General features: G+C 38.8%; 1 protein-coding gene across 4 annotated transcripts in view; it reads right to left on the reverse strand.

Moving 5' to 3' along the window:
• CDK15 (cyclin-dependent kinase 15) overlaps positions 1–25,009 on the reverse strand; it is a 126,717-nt gene extending 101,708 nt beyond the window's left edge. Inside the window, exons 1-6 of one of the 4 annotated variants that reach the window (XM_006861982.1) lie at positions 24,932–25,009; positions 23,805–23,954; positions 23,499–23,593; positions 17,204–17,283; positions 4,997–5,091; positions 4,049–4,111 (exon numbers count right to left, since the gene is read on the reverse strand). In XM_006861982.1, the coding sequence (XP_006862044.1) occupies positions 4,049–4,111; positions 4,997–5,091; positions 17,204–17,283; positions 23,499–23,593; positions 23,805–23,924 (453 nt within the window). In that variant the 5' untranslated portion in view covers positions 23,925–23,954; positions 24,932–25,009. Of the gene's footprint in view, positions 1–4,048; positions 4,112–4,996; positions 5,092–17,203; positions 17,284–23,498; positions 23,594–23,804; positions 23,955–24,684; positions 24,900–24,931 lie in introns of those variants that run through there. The other 3 variants (XM_006861980.1, XM_006861981.1, XM_006861979.1) reach the window with 3 other exon arrangements.
• Positions 25,010–25,416: the final 407 nt, after the last annotated feature.

A 25,416-nucleotide genomic window follows, 5' to 3' on the forward strand; every position in this document is an offset into this window, starting at 1 on the left:
TATGGTCATCTGTTTCTGTTTTTTGGAAATATTCAGGAGTTATCTGTGGTCTTAATACTTAGATGGATGTGTGTTTTGATATTTTTTATGCTTTCTGATTGCCTCCAGGTAGATGTGATCAGGAGATGGGGTTCTCTTTTCACTCTTCTTCCTGAGAAATTTCGAAATGCCACTGTTGGTAGTTGTGACGTAACTCAGGATTTAGATTTCAGCCTATTTCCTTTTTAGTTTGCCCCTCCCACTCCACAATCCCCTTTCATGCCTTTTCCCAGCAATAAACAGTTCAGGGCTGGCTGTGGCCATTTTGCACTGCCGTTTGGTTTTTAAATGGAAACTGTCACTTTAAATTTTGAGGAGATCTGTGTGTATGCATAGTAGAACCCTCCAGTGATTGGGGTGGGGTGTCCACTAGCTCAGGCACCCCCTCTAGTCACCAGAATGGAGGTGTGCAGACAGCGAGAGACCAATGAACAGATTCAAAGAAAAAGGGTGTCCACACCTTTATTTCTGTGGTTCTGTCAGGTGTCCGTGGCTGCTCTGATCCTTCCCCCACTTGGTCTCACCCATGATGGTGGCTCTGGGAGCAGCTGAGCATCTTAGATTAGAAAGCAATGGATTTCTTGCTTCTGATACAAATTACCCTAGCTGTAAGCCTTCCAACCTTCTAAATATCCCTTACATGTATTTCAGAGTTCTAGTACCATCCCCTGAGCCTGCTTTGTCTGGTATTCTGTGTTGTTGCTGATGGAGCTCCTCACTGCATGTCTACCTGATCTGCCATGTTGTTTGTTCTCTCTCAAGATAGATCTTGAAATGTTCTTTCTGATGATGAATGTGACCCATTGCTCTTCAATTTATCATTTCCATCAGAGTAAACCATGTGATTGCCAGATTCAAACTGGTCAATACCAGTGCATTTCAATTCACTAATGCTGAGGAGATCAATGTTTATGTACTCCATTTCATTTCGGCAAGTTCCAATTTTCCTACATTCATACCTTGTACATTCCATGTTCTGATTATTAATGATGTTTACAGATGTTTGTCCTTATTTTGAGTTGTGCCACATCAGTAAATAAAAGTCCCGAAGGTTTTACTCCATTTGCATCAATCAACGTCAACTCTACTCTGAAGAGGTAGCTCTTCCCCAGTCTTATTTTGCGAACCTTCCAACATGATGGGCTCATCTTCTGGCACTGTATCTGACAATATTCTGGTGCTCTTCATCATGTTTCAATATTCTGGTGTTGACAGTGTTCTACTGCTATTCATAAAGTTTTCAGTGACTAAATATTTGGCAGTAGTCTGTCCCTCCTTCTTCTTAGTCTGTCTTTGTCTGTAAACTCAGCTGAAACATGTCCACCATGGGTAACCCTGCTGGTATTTAAAATACTGGTGACATAGCTTCCAGAATCACAATAACATTCAAGCCACCACAGTACAACAAACTGACAGATTATATTCAAACCACCACACTACAACAAACTGACAGATTATACTCAGATTAACAGCAACTGACCATCCTCTCACTTTAAGCATTCTCTTGACAATCTCCTCAACTTTCATGTCAAACTGTCTGATGTTCTGGTAAAAATTCTAACTCAGGATTAACAGAAATGTCTACTTTCTCTGCTCCTCTACTCAGATTGCTTAGCACTATCATCAAAAGAAATCTCATGGTCATGCAGACAGTTGAATAGGTCCTTACCTGGTCTTTACCACACTACTAAATATTCCTTTCTATTTTCCCCAATTAGCTCTCTCCCATTCTGCATTTGGTTATTTTAACACTTTTTCTTCTTCCCAGCCCCTTAGCTGTCAAACATGCCTTTCCCCATTACCTTTAAGACTAGGTTACGTTCATTACTATGTGTTCTCACAGAATTCATACAGAACATGATCATAACCATGCTTTACTTTGATTTTTCCTGCCCAGTTAATTCTCCACATCTCCTACTGAGCAGATAGTTTTATAAATTCAAACCACTCCAATCTACTGCCATCAATCCGATGTGGACTTGTAGCAAACCTGTATGATGTTTCTGAGACTATAAGTCTTTTACAGAAGCAGGAAGCCTCATCTTTCTCCCACAGAGTGGCTGGTGGGTTTGAATTGCTGACCATTCTTATCCTCTAGTACCTTACTAAGCTTATTGGGAAAAAGAAATACAACTTATTCTGTATTGAAACACAGAACTGAATATATTACTAAGTACTTGCCAAGGATTGAATTGTGTACCACCACCACCACCACCACAACCACCCCCAAAAAATGTATCAGCTTGGCTGGGTCATGATTCTCAGTAGTTTGACAGTTATGTAATGATGCAATATGGCAGTTATGGGATGATCCCCCATGATGTGATTTGATGTGATAAAGCTGTAAAAGGATTAAAGGTGGGATATAATACTCTGAATCCCATCACAGCCCTGATCCAATGTAAGAGGAGGCCCACTAGGGGGCAGCCTGCAATACCTCTTATTTATAAGAGCTAAAAGGAGAGAGAAGTGAGCAGAGGTCCAAAGGACCTACTGCCACCAAGAAAGAAAAACCGGGAGTGGAGTCCATCCTTTGGCCCTGGGACACCTGTACTGTGAAGCTCCGAGATCCAAGAGAAGATTGATGTCAAGACACTTGGAGATCGCCAAGGAATGCTGGGCCTACAGATGCTGAAAGGACACAAGGGCCTTTCCCTATGGTCAACATAGAGAGAAAGTCTTACTCCAAGGCTATCTCTCTAAATTTGGACTAACCTCCTAAACTATGAAAGAATAAATTTCTATTTGATAAAACCATCCACATGGTTCATTAAATACCATTATGGTATTTCTGTTATAGCAGCTCTAGATAATTAAGACAGTACTCAATAGATATTTCTTGAATGAACAAATGAACACAAATTAAATGCTAATTGAATGAACACACCATATAGAAATCTCATGGTTATTTTAAGAGACAATTCATTAACCAATGCCAGTAAAACCTTGTTGTTGTTATTGTTAGATGCCATCAAGTTGGTTCAGATTCATAGCATTCATAGCAGCCCTATGCACAACAGAATAAAATACTGCCTGGCCCTGAGCCATCCTCAAAATTGTTACATTTGAGCCCAATGTTGCCACTGTGTCAATCCATGAGAAGTATGAATATAAATGATTTGTAAAATTTATAACAGATATATAAATACATTAAGGAGCTCTGGTAGCGTAGTGGTTACGAATTGGGCTGCGAACCTCACACTCAGCATTTCGAAACTACCAGCTGTTCCACGGGAGAAAGATGAGGCTTTCCTCTCCCGTAAAGGTTTACAGCCTCGGAAACCCTGTACAGGGTTGCTATAAGTCAGAACCGACTCCACGGCACATAGCAACAGCAACAACATATAAATACAATAGTTAAGAGTTTATTGTTATTTCTGCCCTAGTGGCTGGAGAAATACAAGTCGATTCCATATGTATAATAGGTATCGATGTTGTTGTTCAATGCCATCAAGTTAGTTTCAATTCATAGTAAACCCTGTATAGGGTTTTCAAGGAGTGGCTGGTGAGTTTGGATCGTCAACCTCATGGTTAGAAATCAAGTGTTTATTCTACAGCGCTATACCAGGACTCCAAACAGCTACTGATGGAAATTGAAGAAAGGAACTGATTCGGATCTAATGAAAGTAGTTTGCTAATTCTAGTGGGGAATTTTAAGTATCATTCAAAGTTGATCACAGTAGTCTGCCATAAAGAAAGTATTTATTCTGTGATAACCTAACTACACTTCTTTCCCTTTGATGTAATTCTCATAAATGGTTTATTTTTCTAAAGACACATCTCCACGATGATAATGATTGACAGGCTTCCCGGAGACCAACTAGACATACTAAACATTGTTCTATATCCTGAAAGAGAATTTTTTATTTTTTTATTTTTTTTACTTTTCTCTAGACTATCAATGATATTCATCTTCTTATTTAGCATTATGGAACTTTGTGGTAGCAGTCTGTTTCAAGTCTCCTGCTGTGGATAAAACAGATGTGAGTCCTGCCCCTTAAATACTCACCCTGACATTGTGAGGGTGGAGTCCTCCTGGATGCTGAGACATGTACTGGGCCAGATCTGTGTGCTAAAGAGCATGGTGAAGAGAGAGAAAAGAGAGCGAAGTTAGCGGTGTTTGGATAATTGTCCTAAAGCAGAGCACAGACTTGACTGTCAGAAGGTACTATGAAGCTCGGAATTCTTGGCAGTAAGGTGCAAAAGAAACATAACCATGTTTCCTGAAACTACTGCTAAGGTCAAACACGATGCCTTTTTTAAGTGGCTGCTCTGAAAAAGAAGTTTTTTTCTGAGCACAGTTCATGTTAAATGTCTGCATTTAACAATAGGACAATAGGACACAGAGAGTTTTCACTCTCCAAGTGTCTTTGGTGGCAAGGCAAGTCTATAGAGCCTTATGGTATCTTTCTGTATACTGAAATATTTTTTTCTTCTTAAAATACAAAATGAATTGTTTTTCAGGTAGCCTTATATGATTTTTAAAACAAAAACAAAAAACTCTGTGACTTATGTCTTCATTGCTAATGAAAAAAGATATTGGTTCTGCTCAGATAGTGATTAAAAATAGATTTTTAAATACTAAAGTCTTATTTAGGAGGCAAACTCAAATTTCTATTTACTGTAGCTGATGAGAGGGAAGGGGGATAGCAAAAGTAGTAGACTGAAGAGGGAGTGCAATAAGCCTTGTGGCACTGTAGTAGAATGCACTAGACCACAAGATGGATTTGGGTCGCAAGATCGGCAGTTCAAACTCATCAGATGCTTCTCCGAAACCCTATACAGGGTCACTGTGAGTTGGAACCAACTCGAGGGCAAATAACAATGATCATAATAATGAAAATTTCCATGACATCTTTCACATTAAAGTTTTACCAGGCCATAAAATATTAACAGATGTCAATATACCAATACCAGGCATTTTCCATGTGCTTTATAAAATGCTGGAGCAACTCACCATGTATTCAAAAACGAATGTCAGTGTCTCTTTGGTGTGAATTATGTCATGCAGGAGCACAATATTGGCATGCTTCAAAACTTTCAGGAGAGAAGCTAGAAATATTAAGCAAAATGTTAAATCAATCATTGATAATGAAAGTGCTGCTTTAAAGGACAGCAAGAAGTTTTCACTTTTTCACCATTTCAAATCAAGCATTCTAGTGTTTACTTCTGGAAAAAAATCTCTTGTGAAATCGTATTTAAAAGTACAAAAGATCTTCATTATTTGTTAAATGGTAAGACATTGCATTTACACAACTTTTTTTCTTACAAGCTACAGTAGTTGCAAGAAACCTTTCCATTTATCCAATCAAGTTTATCAAAGCACTCGGAGCACTTTGCAAACTCTCTCCTCTGGGAATCTCACCATCCTGGCTTCAGAGCTATGGCGAAGGGGCCTTGAGAGATAAAGGACATTGGAGGAGCAGGAAATGTGATGTTCTCCTTCTAGAGCTGTTCATAGCACCAGATAATTGAATAATGAAACATGATGACTAGCACAAGAATATTGTCAGCTATAGTGTTTGAGTCTGGTGTGGTGCTATGGGATAAATCACTGGACCACAAGGTCAGTTTGAACCACAAGGTCAGCAGTTCAGACTCATCAGCCACTTCTTGGTGTAGAATAATAACAGCCACTATACAGGGTCTCTATGAATCTGAATCCATTTGACAGCATACAAAATATTACTGGGGAAGAGCTGCCTCCTCAAATTAGAGTTGACCTTGAGGACACAAATGGAGTAAGTTTTCAGGACCTTTGTTTGCTGATGGGGCACAACTCAAAATAAGGAGGAACCACTATAAACACCCATTAATAATCAGATCATGGAATGCACAAAGTATGAATGTAGGAAAATTGGAAGTTGTCAAGAATGAAATGGAATGCATAAAGATCAATATCCTAGGCATTAGTGAGCTGAAGTGGACTGGCATTGGAATCTGACACTCATATAGTTTACTATGCCGGGAATGACAAATTGAAGAGGAATGACATTGCATTCATCATCAAAAAGAACATTTCAAGTTCTATCTTAAAGTATAATGCTGTCTGTAATAGTATAATATTCATACACCTACAAGGAAAACCAGTTACTATAACAGTTATTAAAATATTCACACCAACCACTAAAGACACTGATGATGAAACTGAAGAATTATACTATCTTCTTCAGTCTAAAATAGATAGACATGCAATCAAAATGAATTGATAATTACTGGCAATTGGAATGCAAAGGTTGGAAACAAATAAGAAAGATCAGCAGTTGGAAAATATGACCTTGGTGATAAAAACTATGCTGAAGATTACATGATAGAATTTTGCAAAACCAATGATGTATTCATTTCAAATACCTTTTTTCAACAACATAATGGCAACTACACATGTGGACCTTATCAAATTGAATACACAGGAATCAAATCCACTACATTTGTGCAAACAGATGATAGAGAAACAATTATCATCAGTCAGAACAAAGCCAGGGGCCAACTGCTAAACAGACAAATTGTTCATATGCAAATTCAACTTGAAGCTGAAGAAATTTAAAACAAGTCCAGGAGAACCAAATTACAACTCAGCTGAATTTAGAGACCATCTTAAGAACAGATTTGACACACTGAACACTAATGATAGAAGGCATTCTGAAACTTGCCCTTGAATGTAGAATAAAAACAAATGGGAGCTATGATAACATAAAAGAGCTAAACAGAATACTTCAAAGGATTGTTCCAGAAGACAAAGTATTATAATAAAAGGTGCAAGGACCTGGAGTTAGAAAACCAAAAAGAAAGCACACACATAACATTTCTTAAATGGAAAGAACTGAAGAAAAAAATTCAAGACTCCAGTTTCTCAATAAGGGAGAACTGAAGAAAAAAATCAAGTCTTGAGTTACAAATAATTGAACAACACAGGAAGTATCAAAAGAAGATGGAAAGAATACACAGTCACTGTATCAAAAAGAATTGGTCAATGTTCAACCATTTAAGAAGTAGCATGCGTTCAATAATCCATGGTATTGAAGGAAGAAGTTCAAGCTGAACTGAAGGCATTGGTGAAAAGCAAGGCTCCAGGAATTGAAGGAATACTATTGTGAGATAGTTCAACACAGATACAGTGCTGGAAGTGTTCACTCATCTATGCCAAGAAATTTGGAAGACAAATTCCTGACAACTGAATGGAAGAGATCCATAGTTGTATCCATCACAAAGAAAAGTGACCCCTAAAATGAGGAAATCATCTAAGACTATCTAATATTACACACTAGTCAAATTTTGTTGAAGTTATTTCAAAAATGGTTGCAGCAATATATCACCATGGAACTGCCATAAATTCAAGTCAGGATCAAAAGAGGACATGGAGCAAGGGATATCTTTGCTGATGTCAGATGGATCTTGGCTGAAAGCAGAGCATACCAGAAAGATTTTTTATCTGTGTTTTATTAATTATGCAAAGGTATTTGAATGTGTGGATCATAATAAATTACAGATAGCATTGGAAGTGAATAGGACTTAAAACATATTCTTTTGATGAAGACTAAGGACTATAGCCTTCCGTATGAATTACACTGCAACAGAAGAAAACAAAAATCCTCGAAACTGGACCAGTAAGCAACATCATGACAGATAAAAAAAGTTGTCAAGGATTTCATTTTCCTTGGCTCCACACTCAATGCCCATGGAAGCAGCAGTCACAAAATCAAATAAAGCATTGCATTTGGCAAAGATGCTGCAAAAGATCTAGTAAAGTGTTATAAAGCAAATATGTCACTTTGAGTACTAAGGTGCACCTGGCCCAAACCTATGGTATTTTCAATCGTCTTTTATGCATGCAAAAGCTGGACAATGAATAAGGAAGACAGAAGAAGAATTAATGTATCTGAATTGTGGTAATTGCAAAGAATACTACATATACCATTGGCAGACAGAAAAATGAGCAAATCTGTCTTGGAAAAACTACAGCCAGAATGTTCCTTAGACGTGAAGATGGTGAGGTTACATCTTAAGTACTTTGGACATGTTATCAGGAGGGACTAATCTCTAGACAAGGACATCATGCTTTGCAAAGAAGGTCAGTGAAAAAGAAAACTATTGTTCGGTACAATGACTGCAGCAATACGCTCAAGCATGGCAATAATTGTGAAGATGGCACAGACTGGGCAATGTTTCATTCTGTGGTACATAGGGTCACTGTAAGTCAAAGCAAACTCGATGGCATCTAAAAACAATAAGAACACCTTCCAATGAGTCCATGTAATCGCATAATATTGTTTATATCTGGTTTGGGTTTCCAAAGCTGTAAATCTTTGCAGAAGCAGAAATCTTCATCTTTCTCCTATGGAGCGGCTGGTGGCTTGAATCACCAACCTTGTGGTTTGCAGTCCAGTGCTTAACCTACAAAGCCACCATGCTTCTGAAGACCCTCTTAGAAAATCCAAATTTGCTGGTACCAACAACAAATCAGTGCTTTCTTTTCCCACTGGGTGGGCCACATTTTTAAGATCTAGCAGGAGCGTCTCTGTCCAGATTACCAACAGATGGCAAGAGTCCACCTGGGAATAAACGAACGCAGAGTGTAACAGAGTTGGGAGATTGAGAGGCATGGACTCCTGGTGGCACTACTTAAACCCCACAGGCTTATTTACAAGAGGTTTGATTAAAATGTTTATCGGTCTGTGAGCTAGCGAATGTCTTTTTGTACTGAAGTCAGTTTGAGACAGGAACCTCTAACCACCAAATGACCCTAATACACTTGTTAACCCTACTTTGCTTCAATGGCACTTTTACTTCAGCCTCCTGAGTAACTATGAGCTAAATTAATTTGCTTTTATCAATATGTTGCTTTGCTAGTTGGTAAGCAGTCTTACAGGCATGTATTTGATCTCTGAGCCCATAAGGAAGGTTACATGGGAATAGAGACAGGTGATTGTCCCTCTTTTTCAGATGCTGCCACACCACCTTGTATGATGCTCAGCTGACAGTGTGCACTTAATTTATCAAACATATTTATTGAGTATCTGTCACTTACTATCAGAGTCAACTCGGAGAGTAGCTCAAGCCAAGTCTCAAATCACTCCCCATGAAAAAAAGATAAAGCCATTCCTGGTTCTACTTCCCAAGGTTGATAGATGGCTGAAATCAAATCTCATGTGTAAAGTACTTGGTAAATGTAAAGCATTACACAGATGCAAATTAGAATAGCCTTCTGTTCGCTTCCTGCCCCTCCCTTTCACCTTTGAAACTTTATGCCTTTTTTTGCCAACTATTTCAACAAATTAAATCCCTAAGGCACTTAATTCAGTGTTTGAATACAAAACTAAAGTACTTGCATGCTGAATTAAAATTGAGCCTTCTGAAAAATCTAGATCCTTAAAAAACTTGATGTAAAGTTTTGGGAGAAATAAGAGTGCTTCAGTAAAACATGAGGCATAACTGTCAAAGTATATTATAAATGCTCTCAAGTAAATGCAAAAAAGATGTCACTCTGAGGACTAAGGTGTGTCTGAACCAATTCATGATATTTTCAATTTCCTAATATGCATGTGAAAGCTGGACAATGAGCAAGAAACTGAAGAAGAATTCATGTATTTCAATTATGGTGTTTGTTTAACAACCTACTTTGTATAGATGATACAACTTTACTTGCGGAAAGTAAAGAGGACTTAAAATACTTACTGATAAATATCAAAGACCACAGCCTTCAACATGGATTGCAGCTCAATATAAAGAAAACAAAAATCTTCACCACTGGACCAATAAACAACATTTTTATCAACAGAGAGAAGATTGAAGTTGTCAAAGACTTCATTCTTCTTGGATCAACTATCAACACTCATGGAAGCAGCAGTCAAGAAATCAAATGATGTATTACATTAAGCAAATCTGCTGCACAAAACCTTTTTAAAGTATTGAAGAGCAAAGATGTCAGTTTGAGGACTAAGGTGTGCCTGACCCAAGAAGCCATGGTATTTTCAATAACCTCCTGTGCATGTGAAAGCTGGACAGTGAGGTGAATATTGAAAGTGCCATGGGCTGCCAAAAGAACCAACAGATCTGAACTGGAAGAAGTCCAGCCAGAGTGCTCCTTGGAGACCAGGATGGCCAAACTTCATCTCTCATACTTCGGACATATTGTCAGGAGGGATCAGTCACTGGAGAAGAATATCATGTTTGGTAAGGTGGAGGGTCAGAGCAAAAGAGGAAGACTCCCAGCAAGATGGATTGGCAAAGTGGCAGCATCAATGGGCTCTAGTGTGGCAACAATTATGAGGTTGGCCCAGGACTGGGCAGTGTTTCATTGTGTTGTATATAGGGTTGCTATGAGTCAGTACCGACTTGCTGGCACCTAACAACAACAACAACCATCAGCAGGACTCCTGGTGTGACACTGTGGGTTAATGTGCTGGACTACAAAGCAATTTAAACTGCAAGGTCGGCAGTTCAAGCTCACCAGCCACTCCTCAAAAATTCTATATAGCGTCACTATGAATCAAAACCAACACAATGGTACTTAACAACAACCATGAGCATATGACTGTACTATGTCCATCATTTTATTTGTTGGTATCCCAGGGAGAACCTCTTGTCAACCAAACCTATCCCAATTTATTGGCAGTATCTAGAGACCTAGAGGTGTTAACCAGACTTCTCTGTGAACACCATTGTATGGCCTCTAGTAGGTCCTTTTGCCTATTTTTGGCTGTTTTCTCATATATAGATTGAAAATAATTACCTTGTAATGTTTTCTACTAGAGAATGGCTTTAAAATATTTAGCTGAATCTGCTTCTAATGCAAACATTGCAACTATCAGTACTGTAGAGTCATTACGGAGTCAGAATTGATGCACATATAATATTATATATTACTTTAAAAATGTTTCTTCTACATTCTTCTGAACATTCATACAAAATCATAAAACATATTTCTGTTTTTTCTACTGTGGTAAAATATGTACAAAGTAAAATTCGCCATTTTAACCATTTTCAATCCAGTGGCATTAATCACATCCACAATGCTGTGCAACCCTCCCCACTATTTGTTTCAAAAACCTTTTTCAACACCCTCTGTACCCATTAAGCAATAACACCCTCCCTCCATCCATGGTAACCACTAATCCACTTTCTATCGCTATGCGTCTCTGTACCCCTTGTTGTTGTTGTGAAGTGCCGGTGAGTCGGTTCCGACCCATAGCGACCCTGTATACGGTTTCCAAGGAGTGGCTGGTGAGCTTGAACTGCCGACCTTGCAGTTCAAACGGCTTTGCAGTCTGGCTCATAAACACACAGCACCACACCAGGACTCCATACACGGGATAATGCAACTGTCTTTTTGTATCTGGCTTAGTACTCTTAGCATCATGTTTTCAAAGCTTGCACCAGTTTCTATTTTGATTTTCCTGTTGCTAAAGATAAAATGCTCCTATTTTTTAAAGTAAACATTTAAAATATTATTCTATAGTCATTTAGGCATTTCTAAAATTGATCCTAAAGTAGAAAGGATTGTATGTAGAATAAATATGGATTCTAATACCTAACAACTCTGGTTACTTAGTTCTGCAACCTCAGACAAGTTATCTAGAATCCCTGAGCCTCAGATTCTTTCATCTGTACCACAAAAGTAACACATTTTACCGCATATGTTAATAATGTAAGGGCTTAAAAAGCAATTATATGGAAAAATGATATGGTATGCTTGATACTCAAAAAAAGAGTAGTTTTATTATTAGCTTCCAAGCAAATGCTACTAAGAGGCTGAAAGTCCTGGGTTTAAACCAAAAGTTGACCATATATAGAAAGATATTTAAAATGTACAATATTAAGATATTGAATATAGTTTAATAAATCAGGAAACACATTGAAAAAGTTTTAAAAATGTTAACCTCTTCAAATGAAGATTCTTCTCCTAGTTTAAAAGTAAACATTTAAAATATCATTCTATGTATAGTCAATTATGAAAAGATTGTTTAAGTTGCTACAAAGGCTGCAGATTTTTTTGGTCAGCAAAGGAATACGGTTTTTGTGCACTGCTGTATACCTTGTTGTTGTTGTTGTTATGTGCCGTGGAGTCGGTTCCGACCCATAGCAACCCGGTGCAGGGTTTCCGAGGCTGTAAATCTTTACGGGAGCAGAAAGCCTCATCTTTCTCCCGCAGAACCGCTGGTAGTTTTGAAATGCTGACCCTGAGGTTAGCAGCCCGATTTGTAACCACTACACTACCAGAGCTCCATATCGATGCCCAATCAATATTTATAAAATGACCATTGTTTTCCTTAAGTGTTGCCCAGTCAGTGTTGACTTACATCAAATCCTATGAGTAACAGAACAAAACATCCACAGGTCCTGCGCCATCCCCGCAGCCACTGTTGTTGGAGTTGATTTTTGCTGTCACTGTGCCAATCTACCTCACTGAGAGCCTTTACCTTTTTTGTTGACCCTCTACTTTACCAAGCATGATGCCCTTCTCCAGAAACGGGTTACTCCTCATAACATGTCCAAAGAATGAGAGACAAAGACCATCTACGTTCCTAAGGGGCATTCCTGGTGTACTTCTTCCAAGACAGATTAGTTCATTCTTCCGGCAGTCCATAGTATAGGCAATATTCTTCACCAACACCATAATTCAAATGCATCAATTCTTCTATAGTCTTCCTTACTAACTGTCCAGCTTTCACATGCATATGAGGCAACTGGAAATACCATGGCTTGGGTCAGACGTCCCTTAGTGCACAAAGTGACATCTTTGTTTTTTAAACTATAGAGAGGGCTTTGTAGCAGATTTGCCCAATGTAATTCATAAAATGAATGCATTTATAAAGTGGATTTTTTTTTAATCAGACAGAATCTTTTGAATCATGGCTCAGGACTTCATTAGCTATGTGATCTTGAACCAGCTCGAGTTTTTGCATATATACAAAATTAGAATAGCAGTCTCTTCAAAGGTTGTTAAGAGAATTGAAAAAGGTAACACATGAAAGGTACCTGGCACATATATTAAGACAGTTTTATTTCCCTTAGTGCTGTACATACTTTTGTTAATTTTATAACATTACAGGTTAAGATCAAATGAAAACAACTTGTGTTCTCATTGACCAGATTAATAAAGTGCCACATATACTGTACCTATGTAGACAGAAACTGGACATGTCGTTAAAATCCTACCCAATAAATCCTTGGCTCCTATCCATCAGAGCAGTCAAACTATTCAGGAACAGCCTAATTCAAGGCTGTTCAAGGAAAGCTGTATTACTCTTTCAGATTTGTACATGTGGCTTTTGGTTGCCTTTTTAGCTAGTGACCCTGGATTTTAACTAATGAACTCCAGCTGTTCTTATTTTGCCTTCCAGCCCTTCTCATTTAACCTCCTGTCTCCCTGGTCTCACATCCTTAAAGTTCTTACAGGAAAAATGGGACAGTGCCAAAGTTTTTAAACAAGGGCTCATATCTTCTTGAGAGGAGATGGTTCCTCTAACAGCAGTTCCCAGCTTTTACACTGATGGAAAAAGAAACATTCGTTGTTGGAAATTGGACACCTAACAACCTAAAAATGTGTCAAAAATCCTTTTGTGGTTTTAAATATTATACAAGCAAAGCATTTGGTAAGGTAAGTCCATAAAACAAACCAAGAAAGCCCAGAACTGAATATTAAGTTTAATTGTGAACACCTGTGATGGAAAGGCATTTCCTCGGTCAGTAAGCACTAAAAGACACATTTAGAAAACAGACTGAATACAGATATGGCTTTTCTAAACCATGCTGAGAACCATCTGCTAGGAAAACTAGCAAAAGGTTTCTCTGTTCCTCAAAATGTCAACCTGAGAAATGTGGCTATGGACTAAATCTGAGCAAAGCAGGCCACAAGCAGGGTCAAGCACATAAAGGGGACACCAGGAGGATGAGATGAACCTGGCCTAGATACCCTCCCCATGCTGGTGACCCGGGGATTTCTATTATGTTCACAAATACTCGTTAGCCTACCCACGTGTCAGTTTCTAAATCTATCATCCTTTATGGGGACCACTAATGAGTAGATTAGAAAATGTAGCTTCCATTATAATAAACACTTTCCTCCAGAATGCACCTGAGCCTACCACGATGAATCCCCAGCTAAACCTACAGCCATTTGACCCTTCCACTTAAATTTAAAAAGACGTATTTCCCAAGGGCTCTGAAAGACTTTTGAAAATGACATCAAATTCAGTTATAAACTCATTTTCTAAATTGCTTTTTCCATGCCTTCCAAGCTTGGTTCAAAAGCTACAGACTCAATTAGCCACACAAAGAATAACTTGTTCGCTTCTTACTTTACCATGTCTTCTCTGCTTCCCTTATGACACTTATTGTAACTTGAATCATACGGCCTGTTAAACTGAAACAACTTAGGCTAGAAATCAGGACGTTTTCTCCTCATCTTTCACACCACCCAGCAATATGCTTTCAATACAGTACCCACTGCTGCCAGTCAATTCTGAGTCATAGAAACCTTGAGTAGAACTGCCCACCCCTCCAGAGGGCTTCCAAGAGGGTAAATCTTTATGGAGACAGCCTGCCACGTCTTTCTCTCAGGGAGCTGCTGGTGGGTTTGAACCACTGGCCTTTCGATGAACACTCAAGCATTTAACCACTGTACCATCAGAGTTTCTCACTGCATATAGTAAGTACTCAACAAACAAGGAAAATAAGTCGTTAAAAAGCAGAAAGAGTAAGGCCGTGAAAGTGCTAGTTCTCTGCTGTCCAATTTTATTTCAAATAGTTTATTTCACAAAAATAACATTAATAAACTGTATTTTTACAGATTTATTTTCAATATGTTGGGTTCTTTAAATCTTTATTATAAATTATAAGTTACCTTGATGGTATAAACAAGATATCATGAAGGGAAAGGAGCATTTATGAAATAATAATAATTGTTGTCAAGTGTCATCAAGTCAGTTTCTACTCACAGTGACCTTGTGTAGGGTTTCCAAGGCTATAAATCTTTACAGGAGCAGAAAACCTCATGTTTCATCTACAATAAGAATTGTTATTCTTGTTAAGTACCATGGAGTCGGTTCCGACTCATAGTGACCCTGCACAGTGTTTCCAAGGCTGCAAATCTTTATGGAAGCAGAAAGTTCTCCTGCAGAACAGCTGGTAATTTCAAACTGCCAACCTTGAGGTTAGCCGCCCGATTCATAACCACTACGCTACCAGAGCTCCTTACGATAATAATATTAATAGGTAGCATCTATTGAATCCTGAAAATTGGCTTTGTCATAAAGGCTTTATATGCTTCTATTTCATTTAAATCTTATAACAACTCCATGAAATACATATCATAATTATCCCCCTTTTTATAATTAAGAAACTGAATCTTGGGACTCTATCCAATGTAGATCTAAGATTTAAGTCCAAGTCTATCTGACAATAAGTTCCTTACCCACTTTGCTATGTTGTGGCTGTTGTTATTAAGTGTTGTTGAGCCATTTCCGACTTATAACAACCCTGTATAGTGTCTCCAAGGAGCGGCTGGTAAGTTTGATCTGCTGAATTGTGGTTCAAACCAAACTTTTTGTCAGTGCTTTATCTCACAGCACCACACTAGGGCTCCTTTGCTATGTTGCCCCATAAGTAGAGAAAATACATTACACAACACAAAAAAAATACAGAAAATATGTAAGGGCAAGCTAAACAATATGCTATTTTTAAGGCAAATTGTCCACTAAGAATTTATGTGATTATGTTATATTATTATATATTTATCTCTTTTGAATGGATTTTCTGGGGTTATATAGACATAATCTTAGCATCATATGTGGGGCCAAACACATGGAAGGTGCAAATACTCATCCAGTTAGTAGCTTTGGTCAAGTAATATGCTAACTCTTATTTTCCTCAAAAATAACAGTACTGGAGTCGGAGATGATGACATGGAGAGACAGAGAAGCTGAGGACTCTAGACTCATGGAGGGAGAGGGGCTGTGTGCTGGCAGCTGGGGGGCAGGCTTGTAGGGTGTGCCCTTTGGCTGTTGGAATGATTGTATATTCCTGAGTGTTTTGGTGTACATCCAAAAGGAAAAAAAGAGGGAATAAAAGCAAATAATGTTGAATGATGAAGCATGCAGGGGATTGTAATTATTGCAATGAAATTAATATGATTGTAATCATTGCAAAGAAACGAATACGACAGGATGAGTGTAAAACTGATGTTCCCCCATGTAAACTATCACTCAATTCACAATAAAAACTTTAACAATTAAAACAATAAAAGCAAATAGTGTAAATATTCCTGGAAAAGTAGCATGAAAAGCAAAATAATTATTTGTAGAAATTTTTTTTTCTTTCTTTTTTGGAAGCTTCACCCATGAAAATGCTGTGAGGAGGAAGATTAGGGTTTCTGAATTCTCATTGTGCCATGCCTAGCATCTCCTTATGAGTGAGGGCTAACTGAAGGACATCTCAGCTGCACTCACCAAGAAGGGGATCAAAAACAAAGGTGTCCTGCCCCTCCCAGCCGACAGTGCATCCTTGACTTGGGAGCTAATGGGGGCACCTTCCTCTTGGCCACATATGGTTGGTGTGAAGCTTCTGTCCAGCTTTCTTGGGGGACTACAGGGAAAGGGACAAGTCTTGGCTGAAGTGTCACAAATTCTCACTGTTCTTATCATTTATATTTCTTGAATGAATAGCCAATGACTTGCCCTGATATATTGACCGAGGTGCAGTCTATCAAACATGTAGTTTGATGAATGTAAACCAAACCCACTGCCATCTAGTGAATTCTGATTCAAATTGACCCTGTAGGACACAGTAGATTTGTTCTTCTGAGTTTCCAAGGCCATGTATCTTTACAGCAGCAGACTGCTACATCTTTCTCTCACACAGTGGCAAAACTAGGTGCTGAATAGAAGTCTCTGGGTGGTGTAAATGGTTAACACACTTAGCAGCCAACCAAAAGTTGGAGGTTTTAGTCTATCCAGAGGCACTCAGAAGAAAGACCTAGTGATCTTCTAGGAAAAAAATCAACCAATGAAAACTTTATAGAGTACAATTCTACTCTTACATATATAGGGTCTCCATGAGTTGGGGTCCACACCATGGCAACTGGTACTGAATGGATAAACACAACACTTTTTTTTTTAAGAGCAAGAACTTAAAACAGATCTCTTGGGTTTATTTTTACTGCTCTTACCTTCCCGAATAGCTGTAAATGGGATGCCTTCCTCTGCATTCATGCTGATGACTTTTAAAGCCACTAGCTGTCCATTTATCCTAGAGAAGTGGGGAGAAACAGACATCCTTTTAAAATGAAAGTCAAACCAAGTAACTTCTCTATTCAAAGTGTACCATTACCTCCCACTTTATGCAGAATAAAAGCCAAATTCTTATAATAGCCTTCTAGGTGCTACAGATGTGACTGTTGTTAGGTACTGTCGAGTCCATACCAATTCATAGTGACCTTATGCACAACAGAACAAAACACTACACGGACCTGCGCCAACCTCACAATCATTACAACACTTGTGCCCATTGCTACTGCCACTGTACCAATCCATCTTACTGAGAGTTTCCTCTTTTTCGCTGACCCTCCACTTTTCCGAGTATAGTGTCCTTCTCAAGGGACTGGTCCATCCTTATAATATGTCTGAAGTATGAGAGACAAAATATGGCCACCCTGGCTTCTAAGAAGCATCCTGACTGTACTTCTTCCAACACAAATGTGTTTGTTCTTTTTGGTGATTCATTGTAGTTTTAATATTCTCCTCCAAAACCATAACTCAAATGCATCATTTCTTTTACAATATTATTTTTTGTGTTTACATTGAGATGTAATCCATACCAAAAGCTCTGGTCTTTGATCCTCATCAGTAAGTATTTTAAGTTCTCTTCACTTTCAGCAAGTAGGATTATATTATCTGCATATCGCAAGTTGTTAATGAGTCTTCCGTCCATCCTAATGCCATGTTTTTCTTCCAGTTTCTCAAATTATTTGCTCAGCATACAGATTGAATAAGTATGGTGAAAGAATACAACCCTGGCACACACATTTTCTAATTTTAAACCATTCGGTGTTCACTTGTTCTATGTACAGGTTCCCGATGAGCACAATTAAGTGATGTCCCCCATTCCAAGTCCTCATCTGAATCCAGCCTGAATCTCTGGCAATTCCCTATAAATGTATTGTTGCAGCTGATTTTGAACTTTAATTAGCAAAACTTTACTTATATGCAATGTAAATGATATTGTCCTATGATTTCCACATTCTGTTGGGTCACCTATCTTTGGGAATGGAAACAAATATGGATCTCTTCCAGTCAGTTGGCTAGGTAGCTCTCTTCCAAATTTCTTGGCATAGTTGACTGAGTGCCTCTAGTGAATACCTCCAGTGCTGTTTCTGTTTGTAGAAATATTTCAATTTGTCTTCCATCAATTCCCAGAGCCTTGTTCTTTGTCAATACCTTCAGTGTACCTTGGACTTCTTCCTTTAGTATCATTGACTCTTGATCATATGATACGTCTTGAAATGGTTTAACACCAACCTTTTCATTTTGGTATAGTGACTCTGTGTGTTCCTTCCATCTTGTTTGTATGCTTTCTGCATCATTCAATATTTTGCCCATAGCATCCTTCAGTATTTCAAGTCAAGGCTTGAATTTTTTTCTTCAGTCCTCTCAGGTTGAGAAATGTTGAGCGTCTTCTTCTCTTTTGGTTTTCTAACTCCAGATCCTTGCACATTTCATTATAACATTTGATTTTGTCTTCTCAAGCTGCCTTTTGAATTCTTTTATTCAGCTCTTTTACCTTCTAATTTCTTCCATTTGCTTTAGCATCTTTATGATGTAGAGCAAGTTTCAGAGTCTCTTCTGACATTCATTTTAGTCTTTTTCTTCTTTCTTCCTGATATTCTTGATTTCATCCCACATCTCTTCTGGTCTTCGGTCGTTAGTGTCTAATTCATCAAATTGATTCTTGAGATGATCTCCAAATTCAGGTGGGATCTGTTTAAGGTCATATTTTGGCTCTTATGAACGTGTTTTAATTTTCTTCAACTTCAGTCTGAACTTGCATATGAGCAATTAAAGGACTGTTACACAGTGTGTCCCTCGCCTTGTTTTCCATTTTCCCTTTCCATAGATGTAGTCAATTTGATTTCTATGTATTTCCTCTGTTGAGGTCCATGTATATAGTCTTCTTGTATGTTTTTTAAAGAAGATATTTGCAATGAAGAAGTCATTGGTTTTGCAAAATTCTATTATGTTATCTCTAGCTTTGTTTCTATCACCAAGACCATATTTTCCAATGACTGAGCCTTCCTTTTTGTTTCCAACCTTTGCAGTCCAATCACCAGTAATTACATCTTGATTCCATGATTGATCAATTTCAGATTTAAGAAGCTGGTAGAATTTTTCAACTTCATCATCACTGGCTTTAGTGCTTCATGCATAAATTTCAATAATAGTTGTACTAACTGGTTTTCTTGTAGTTATATGGATATTATCCTATCATAGGCAGTGTTGTACTTCAAGATGGATCTTAAAATGTTCTTTTTTATGATGAACATGACACCATTCCTCTTCAATGTGTCATACCCATCATAGTAAACCATGTGGTTGTCAGATTCAAAATGACCAATAACAGTCCATTTCAGCTCACTAATGCCTAGGATATTGATGTTTATGCATTTCATTGAATTTTTTACCATTTCCAATTTTCCTACATTCCATGTTCCGATTATTAATGGGTGTTTACAGTGGTTTCTCCGCATTTTGATTTGTGCCCCTTTAGCAAATGAAAGTCCCAAAGACGTTATTTACTCCATTTACGTCATCATGGTCAACTATACTTCGAGGAGATATTTTTTCTCTAGTTGTATTTTGAGTGCCTTCCAACCTGAGGGGCTCAACTTCCAGCACTTTATCTGACAATATTCTTATGTTCTTCATCATGTTTCAATAGTCAATATTCTGGGGCTATCTGACAGTGTTCCGCTGCTATTCATAGGTTTCCTAAATATTCGGATGTGGATGTAGTCCGTCACTCCTTCTTTCTAGTCTCTTAGTCTGCAAGCTCATCTGAAACCTGTTCACGATGGGTGACCTTGCTGGTGTTTAAAATACCAGTGGCATAGCTTCCAGAGTCACAGTAACTGCAAAGCCACCACAGTACAGCAAACTGACAGAAGAGTGGTGGCAGATGTGGCTAGGCCTCATCATTACCTCCCATTCTTCAGCTCTTTCTAACCAGGTACCATCATGTCCACTGGGACTCACGGTGGCCCCGTGTCTGTCAGAGTAGAATAGGATTTACTACACTGATTTTTCAGAAGTAGATCTTCTAGGCCTTTTCTCTGAGGCACCTCTAGATTGACTTAAACCCCCAACCTTTTGGTTAGCTGCTGAGTGTATTAACCATTTGCTCCAACCAAGGACTCCCTATCTCCTTCTGCTGTTGTTGTTGTTAAGTGCCGTGGAGTTGGTTCTGACTCACAGCAACCCTGTACAGGGTTTCTGAGGAGAGGCTATTGGATTTGAATTGCTGAATTTGCAGTTCAAGCTGACCTTGCAGTCCAGTACTTATCCTACAATGCCACACCAGGACTCCTTCTAGTCTCCCTATTTTGTTGTTACTTAGTTTTGTTTTTGGTAGAATAAGCTTAGTGCCTAGAATACAGATGATTTAATACACGTCCTGGTGTGGTGCTGAAGAATAAACACTGGACTGCTAACTGCAAGGTCAGCAGTTAAAACCCACCAGCTGCTCCTCAGAAACCCTATAGAGAGTCTCTATGGGTTGTATTAATTACAACTCAACTGTAATTAATAATGACAAAATAAATATATTGTTCTCAATACATCATCTTGCTCCCCTGTTTTATTCTTTTCCATAGCATGTTTTACCCTTTGACAAACTCAGTATTTTACTCAGTCCACAGGTTACAATGTCTGACTTATAGACAACTCCTACTTGCCCTTTAAATTGGTTCTGTCATGGCTAAAGGAACGAAACAGGAACAGACCCAAAGTTTTACAAGTTGGCAGATTTGACATGGTATCAGGCATGGGAAAAATTACTGGTTGAAGCCCTGGAAAAGGTGTATGTAGTGAGCTCTTTCAGGAGCTTGATGCATAATATTGAATAATTGGCAGGACTGTAAGAGATCTGCGTACAGTCAAAGCCTTGTGGGCAGCCACCATCTTGAATGGGGCAGTGCGGCTTCAGACTCTACTCAAAATCTTGTACTGGAGATGGTTACTGTGCAGCATGTATGCTGCCCTTCTTTTGTAGTGAGAAATTAAGTTTCCAGCAAGACTTCAACCCATGATTTTTCCTATTGACACTATCTTTCCAGTTCACCATAACTTTCAAAACTTGAATGTGTTCCAATAGTGCTTCCTAGGACATGCCTGAACCAGACAGAACAGGTTTAAACCCCTAAACTATTCATAAAGACATAGGAATGGATCTCATTCATAATCTGGGGACTGACTGTAATGTTTATCGTTGGTCTCACCACCACTAGAATGTACACTTCGTAAGAGAATGGATTTTTGTTCTCTGATGTACCCTACTAACTAAAATAGTGCCTGGTACATATTTTAAATGTTGTGGAGTCGGTTCTGATTCATAGTGATTCAGTACAGAGTTTCTGAGAAGTGAGTGGTGGGTCTGAACCACCAACCTTGCAGTTCAAACTGACCTTGAGGTCCAGTGCTTGTCCTACAATGCCACACCAGGACTCCACAATACACATCAGTGAAATGAGAGAGGAATTCATTCATTTCATTGACATATATTAAGCACCTTATTATTGTTAAATGCCATGGAGCTGGTTCCGGCTCATAGTGACCCTTTATGGAGTTACCAAGGAGTTGCTGGTGAGTTTGAACTGCCGATCTTATGGTTCAAACCGACCCTGAAGCCCAGTGTTGTATCCCACAGTGCAATACCACAAGGCCGCATTGTTGTTGTTGTTAAGTATGGTCAAGTCAATTCTAACTCATAGCGAGCCTGTATAAGGCTTCCAAGGAATGACTGGTAGGTTTGAACCACTAACCTTTCTGTTCAAACCAACCTTCGGTCTAGTGCATTATCCTGCTGCACTACATCAGGACTCCACAAGGTCACATAGTAAGTAGGTAATTAATACACATCAATGAAATAAATTAATTCCTCTCTGATTCTTTATTCAAGTCTTTTATGCCTCATAGCAAATCATAATATAAATCCTGCCTATTTTAAATACTAATGATAATTTTTGTTGCTATTGTGAGTGTAATTTTTTCCCTATTATATTTTCTAAATGCTACTGCTAATATATATATATAAGGAGCTCTGGTAGCGTAGTGGTTACGAATCGGGCTGCAAGCCTTAAGGTCAGCAGTTCGAAACTACCAGCTGCTCCGCAGGAGAAAGATGAGGCTTTCTACTCCCGTAAAGATTTACAGCCTCGGAAACCCTATACAGGGTCGCTATGAGTCGGAACCGACTCCACGGCACACAACAACAACAACTGCTAATATATACGTAGCTCTAGTAGCGTAGTGGTTACAAGTGGGGCCGCTTACTTTCTCTACCTTAACTAAAAGGCTGTTCCGTGGGGAAAAGGTGAGGCTTTCTGCTCCAGTAAAGATTTACAGTCTCAGAAACCCTATACAGGATCACTATGAGTCAGAACCAACTCCACGGCACATAGCCACTAGCCACTTGTTGTGAAGTGCCCTCAAGTCGGTTCCGACCCATAGCAACTCTGTATAGGGTTTCCGAAGAACTAGCCATTGCTAATATAAGACAACGTTTTATAAACATATTTGGTTTTGTTACTAATCACCTTTATGGTCCCTTACTACTTTAAATGGTTTCTACTTAGATACTACTTTTGAGTTTTTTTAGGTAGACAGTTTTATAATGCACAAAACTCATCTGTCTTTTTTTCTTCTTGCATTGGCTGGAACATTTATGATAAACTTTAACAGTAATGAATAATATGTATTCTTGCACTACTTCTAACATAATCTCTTGTATATTTTTTCCATACTCTTCTATGCACATAAAAATTTATATATCCTGGTATAGTGCTATAGGATAAGCATTGGACCACAAGGTCAGTTTGAATTGCAAGGTCAGTGGTTCAAACATACCAGTTGCTCCTCAGAAACCCTATACAGGGTCACTATGAATTAGAACTGACTCGATGGCACTTAACAACAACAACAACACATCTAAGTAAGTTTTTCTAAATGGACTCATAGGGCTCATACATTGTTCTGTAATTTGCTTTTTTCTCTTCAAATATTGGGCATCGTTTTATATTAGTTCATCTGAAGTGTGAGCTAATGGACTGATTTAGTTAGGGCCAGGCAAGTGTGTCCTTCTCCCCACTGTCCGTCTTGTCTTGCACTGGTCCTGATAGCTCACCTGGCTTGATACATCACAATGGGGGAGGTGGGACACTCATCCCTAGTCTCTCACAGCTCTGAGTTACTCACCTGCTAATCCCCTTGTAAACTGTAGCATAAGAACCTTCACCCAGCTTCTCCAAGTTCAAGTAAGATGAAGCTGCCCCAAAAGGGAGACTCTTCCTCTGCATAAGGGGAGAGGAAGGGGCGAGAGGTAGGGAAGAGAGATAGGCCATGTTTTCAATGTTGACATTTTTCTCCCCTGGGAAATTAGACAGTGTTGCCAGAGTGTGCTTATCTAGAAAGGCACTGCAGTAACTGCCCAGGAAATAAAAGCCAGCCCCCTAGACAAGCACCCACTAAATTCTTCAGGATCAACATCAGCTGCCCACTCACCCACTGAAAACTTGGCTCCAGGTCCTCTTCCTGAAAAGAATCACTGTTACTCCGTGGCCTTTTACTCTTAAACTTCCGGGCACGGACAGCCTCAAGTCCCCTGGGGTGAAATGAAGTCATAGAACTTGATGCTCCTTTTAGATCTATTAGCTGGAGAAAAACAACCCCAAAGTACTGGAATCAAATTTATGCAAAGTCAAGCTTGACTCAATGGCTGGGATGCATCATTTTTTTTTATTTGCCTGATTTTCATTTTTAAAATATTTTCCAATCTTGCTTCCCCAAAAGGTACCTTTCCTGAAAGTCAGATCACTAAAAAAGACCACAATGATAAAAACTGCTGAAACACTGCATCCTTTCTTCACTTAAAAATAGGTTTTGGATGCTTTGGATGCTTAGATTATCCTTAGTCCCTTTGATGAATGCTTTCCAATTGTTCTTTTTTTAATTTAGGCTTTTTTTTTTTTTTGCATATTCACTTAATTTATATCTTTAGGAGATAATCTTCTAGATGGCTTGCTCAGGAACATGACCTAATTGTCCAATTTTTTAACCTAGAGCATGCCAATACTGCAGCTTACCTTTGTGAGACTCAGTTCTATAACTGAGGATTCTCAGATTTTAAGACAGTACTGACTTTCTCCACCAAAAAGCAAGTGAGCTTAATGCAGCCCAAAGCATAAGGTTATTTTCCTCTCTTGATTTACAAGAACAGCTCCCAATTTGATAACTGCTGTGATAAATTTTCTGACTTTAACAGAACTTTCCCTTTATTGGTTTAGACCTCCTGCAGAAAAATCAGACCCTGCTTTAGAAAGGGAGTCTCGGAACTCCTTGGTTTATCAACAGAGAAAGATGCTCTTGCCCAGGATGCAAATACCTCAACCGCAGCCTCCATCGTCACAGGCTGAGTCCTCTGACAGCTGTTTGCCTCGCCTCCGCCTCCCTCTGAACAGCGATAACAGCGGTCTCCAGGCTGTAGAGCCTTTGCACACAGCTCCTGACCCATAATCTTCTAGGTTCAAGGAGAAAACCCACACTAGAATCTCTCCCCCTCTGCCTCTCTCGTCTTCGTTCACTCCCTTTTTACCAGAGGTCAGCAATGCTGGAGCTTTCATATGACTCACATGAGGTCTCTGCCTGGAGCAGCCTCATGACTTCAGCAGTTTCTCTGTATCGGTGCAAGAAACCATACTTCAGAAAGGCTGCTGTCTGCAAACAGGGTGGCTAATGTGGGACAGAATAAAGCCAGGTAGAGAGGTTCTCATTTCACAGTGCAGCACAAGTTAGTGCTTTGGGTATACATCATTTAGATGAGCTTACTTTACTTATGAAGATAAATTAGAATGGTATTCATTAGGGTTTGCTGGTGCTGAAGTGCACACCCTGAGAAGTTGTTTCTCTCTGCCTTTCATCTGAAAGCATTTTGCTTTACAGCTTTAAAATGCATTTGCAGCCTAGCCAACTTTAATAGTCAAAGAAACCACAGAATCATACAACAGGAAAAACACTGAAGATCACCACTTCATCTCTTTGCCTTGAAGCAATAGTTCCAGACTTGGTAATCTCAGAGGGATGGTCATCTATTTCTTCTTTTATTCAAGAACTATAT

Source organism: Chrysochloris asiatica, unplaced genomic scaffold (assembly GCF_000296735.1).
Source record: "Chrysochloris asiatica unplaced genomic scaffold, ChrAsi1.0 scaffold00045, whole genome shotgun sequence".
NCBI classification, from domain to species: Eukaryota; Metazoa; Chordata; class Mammalia; order Afrosoricida; family Chrysochloridae; genus Chrysochloris; species Chrysochloris asiatica.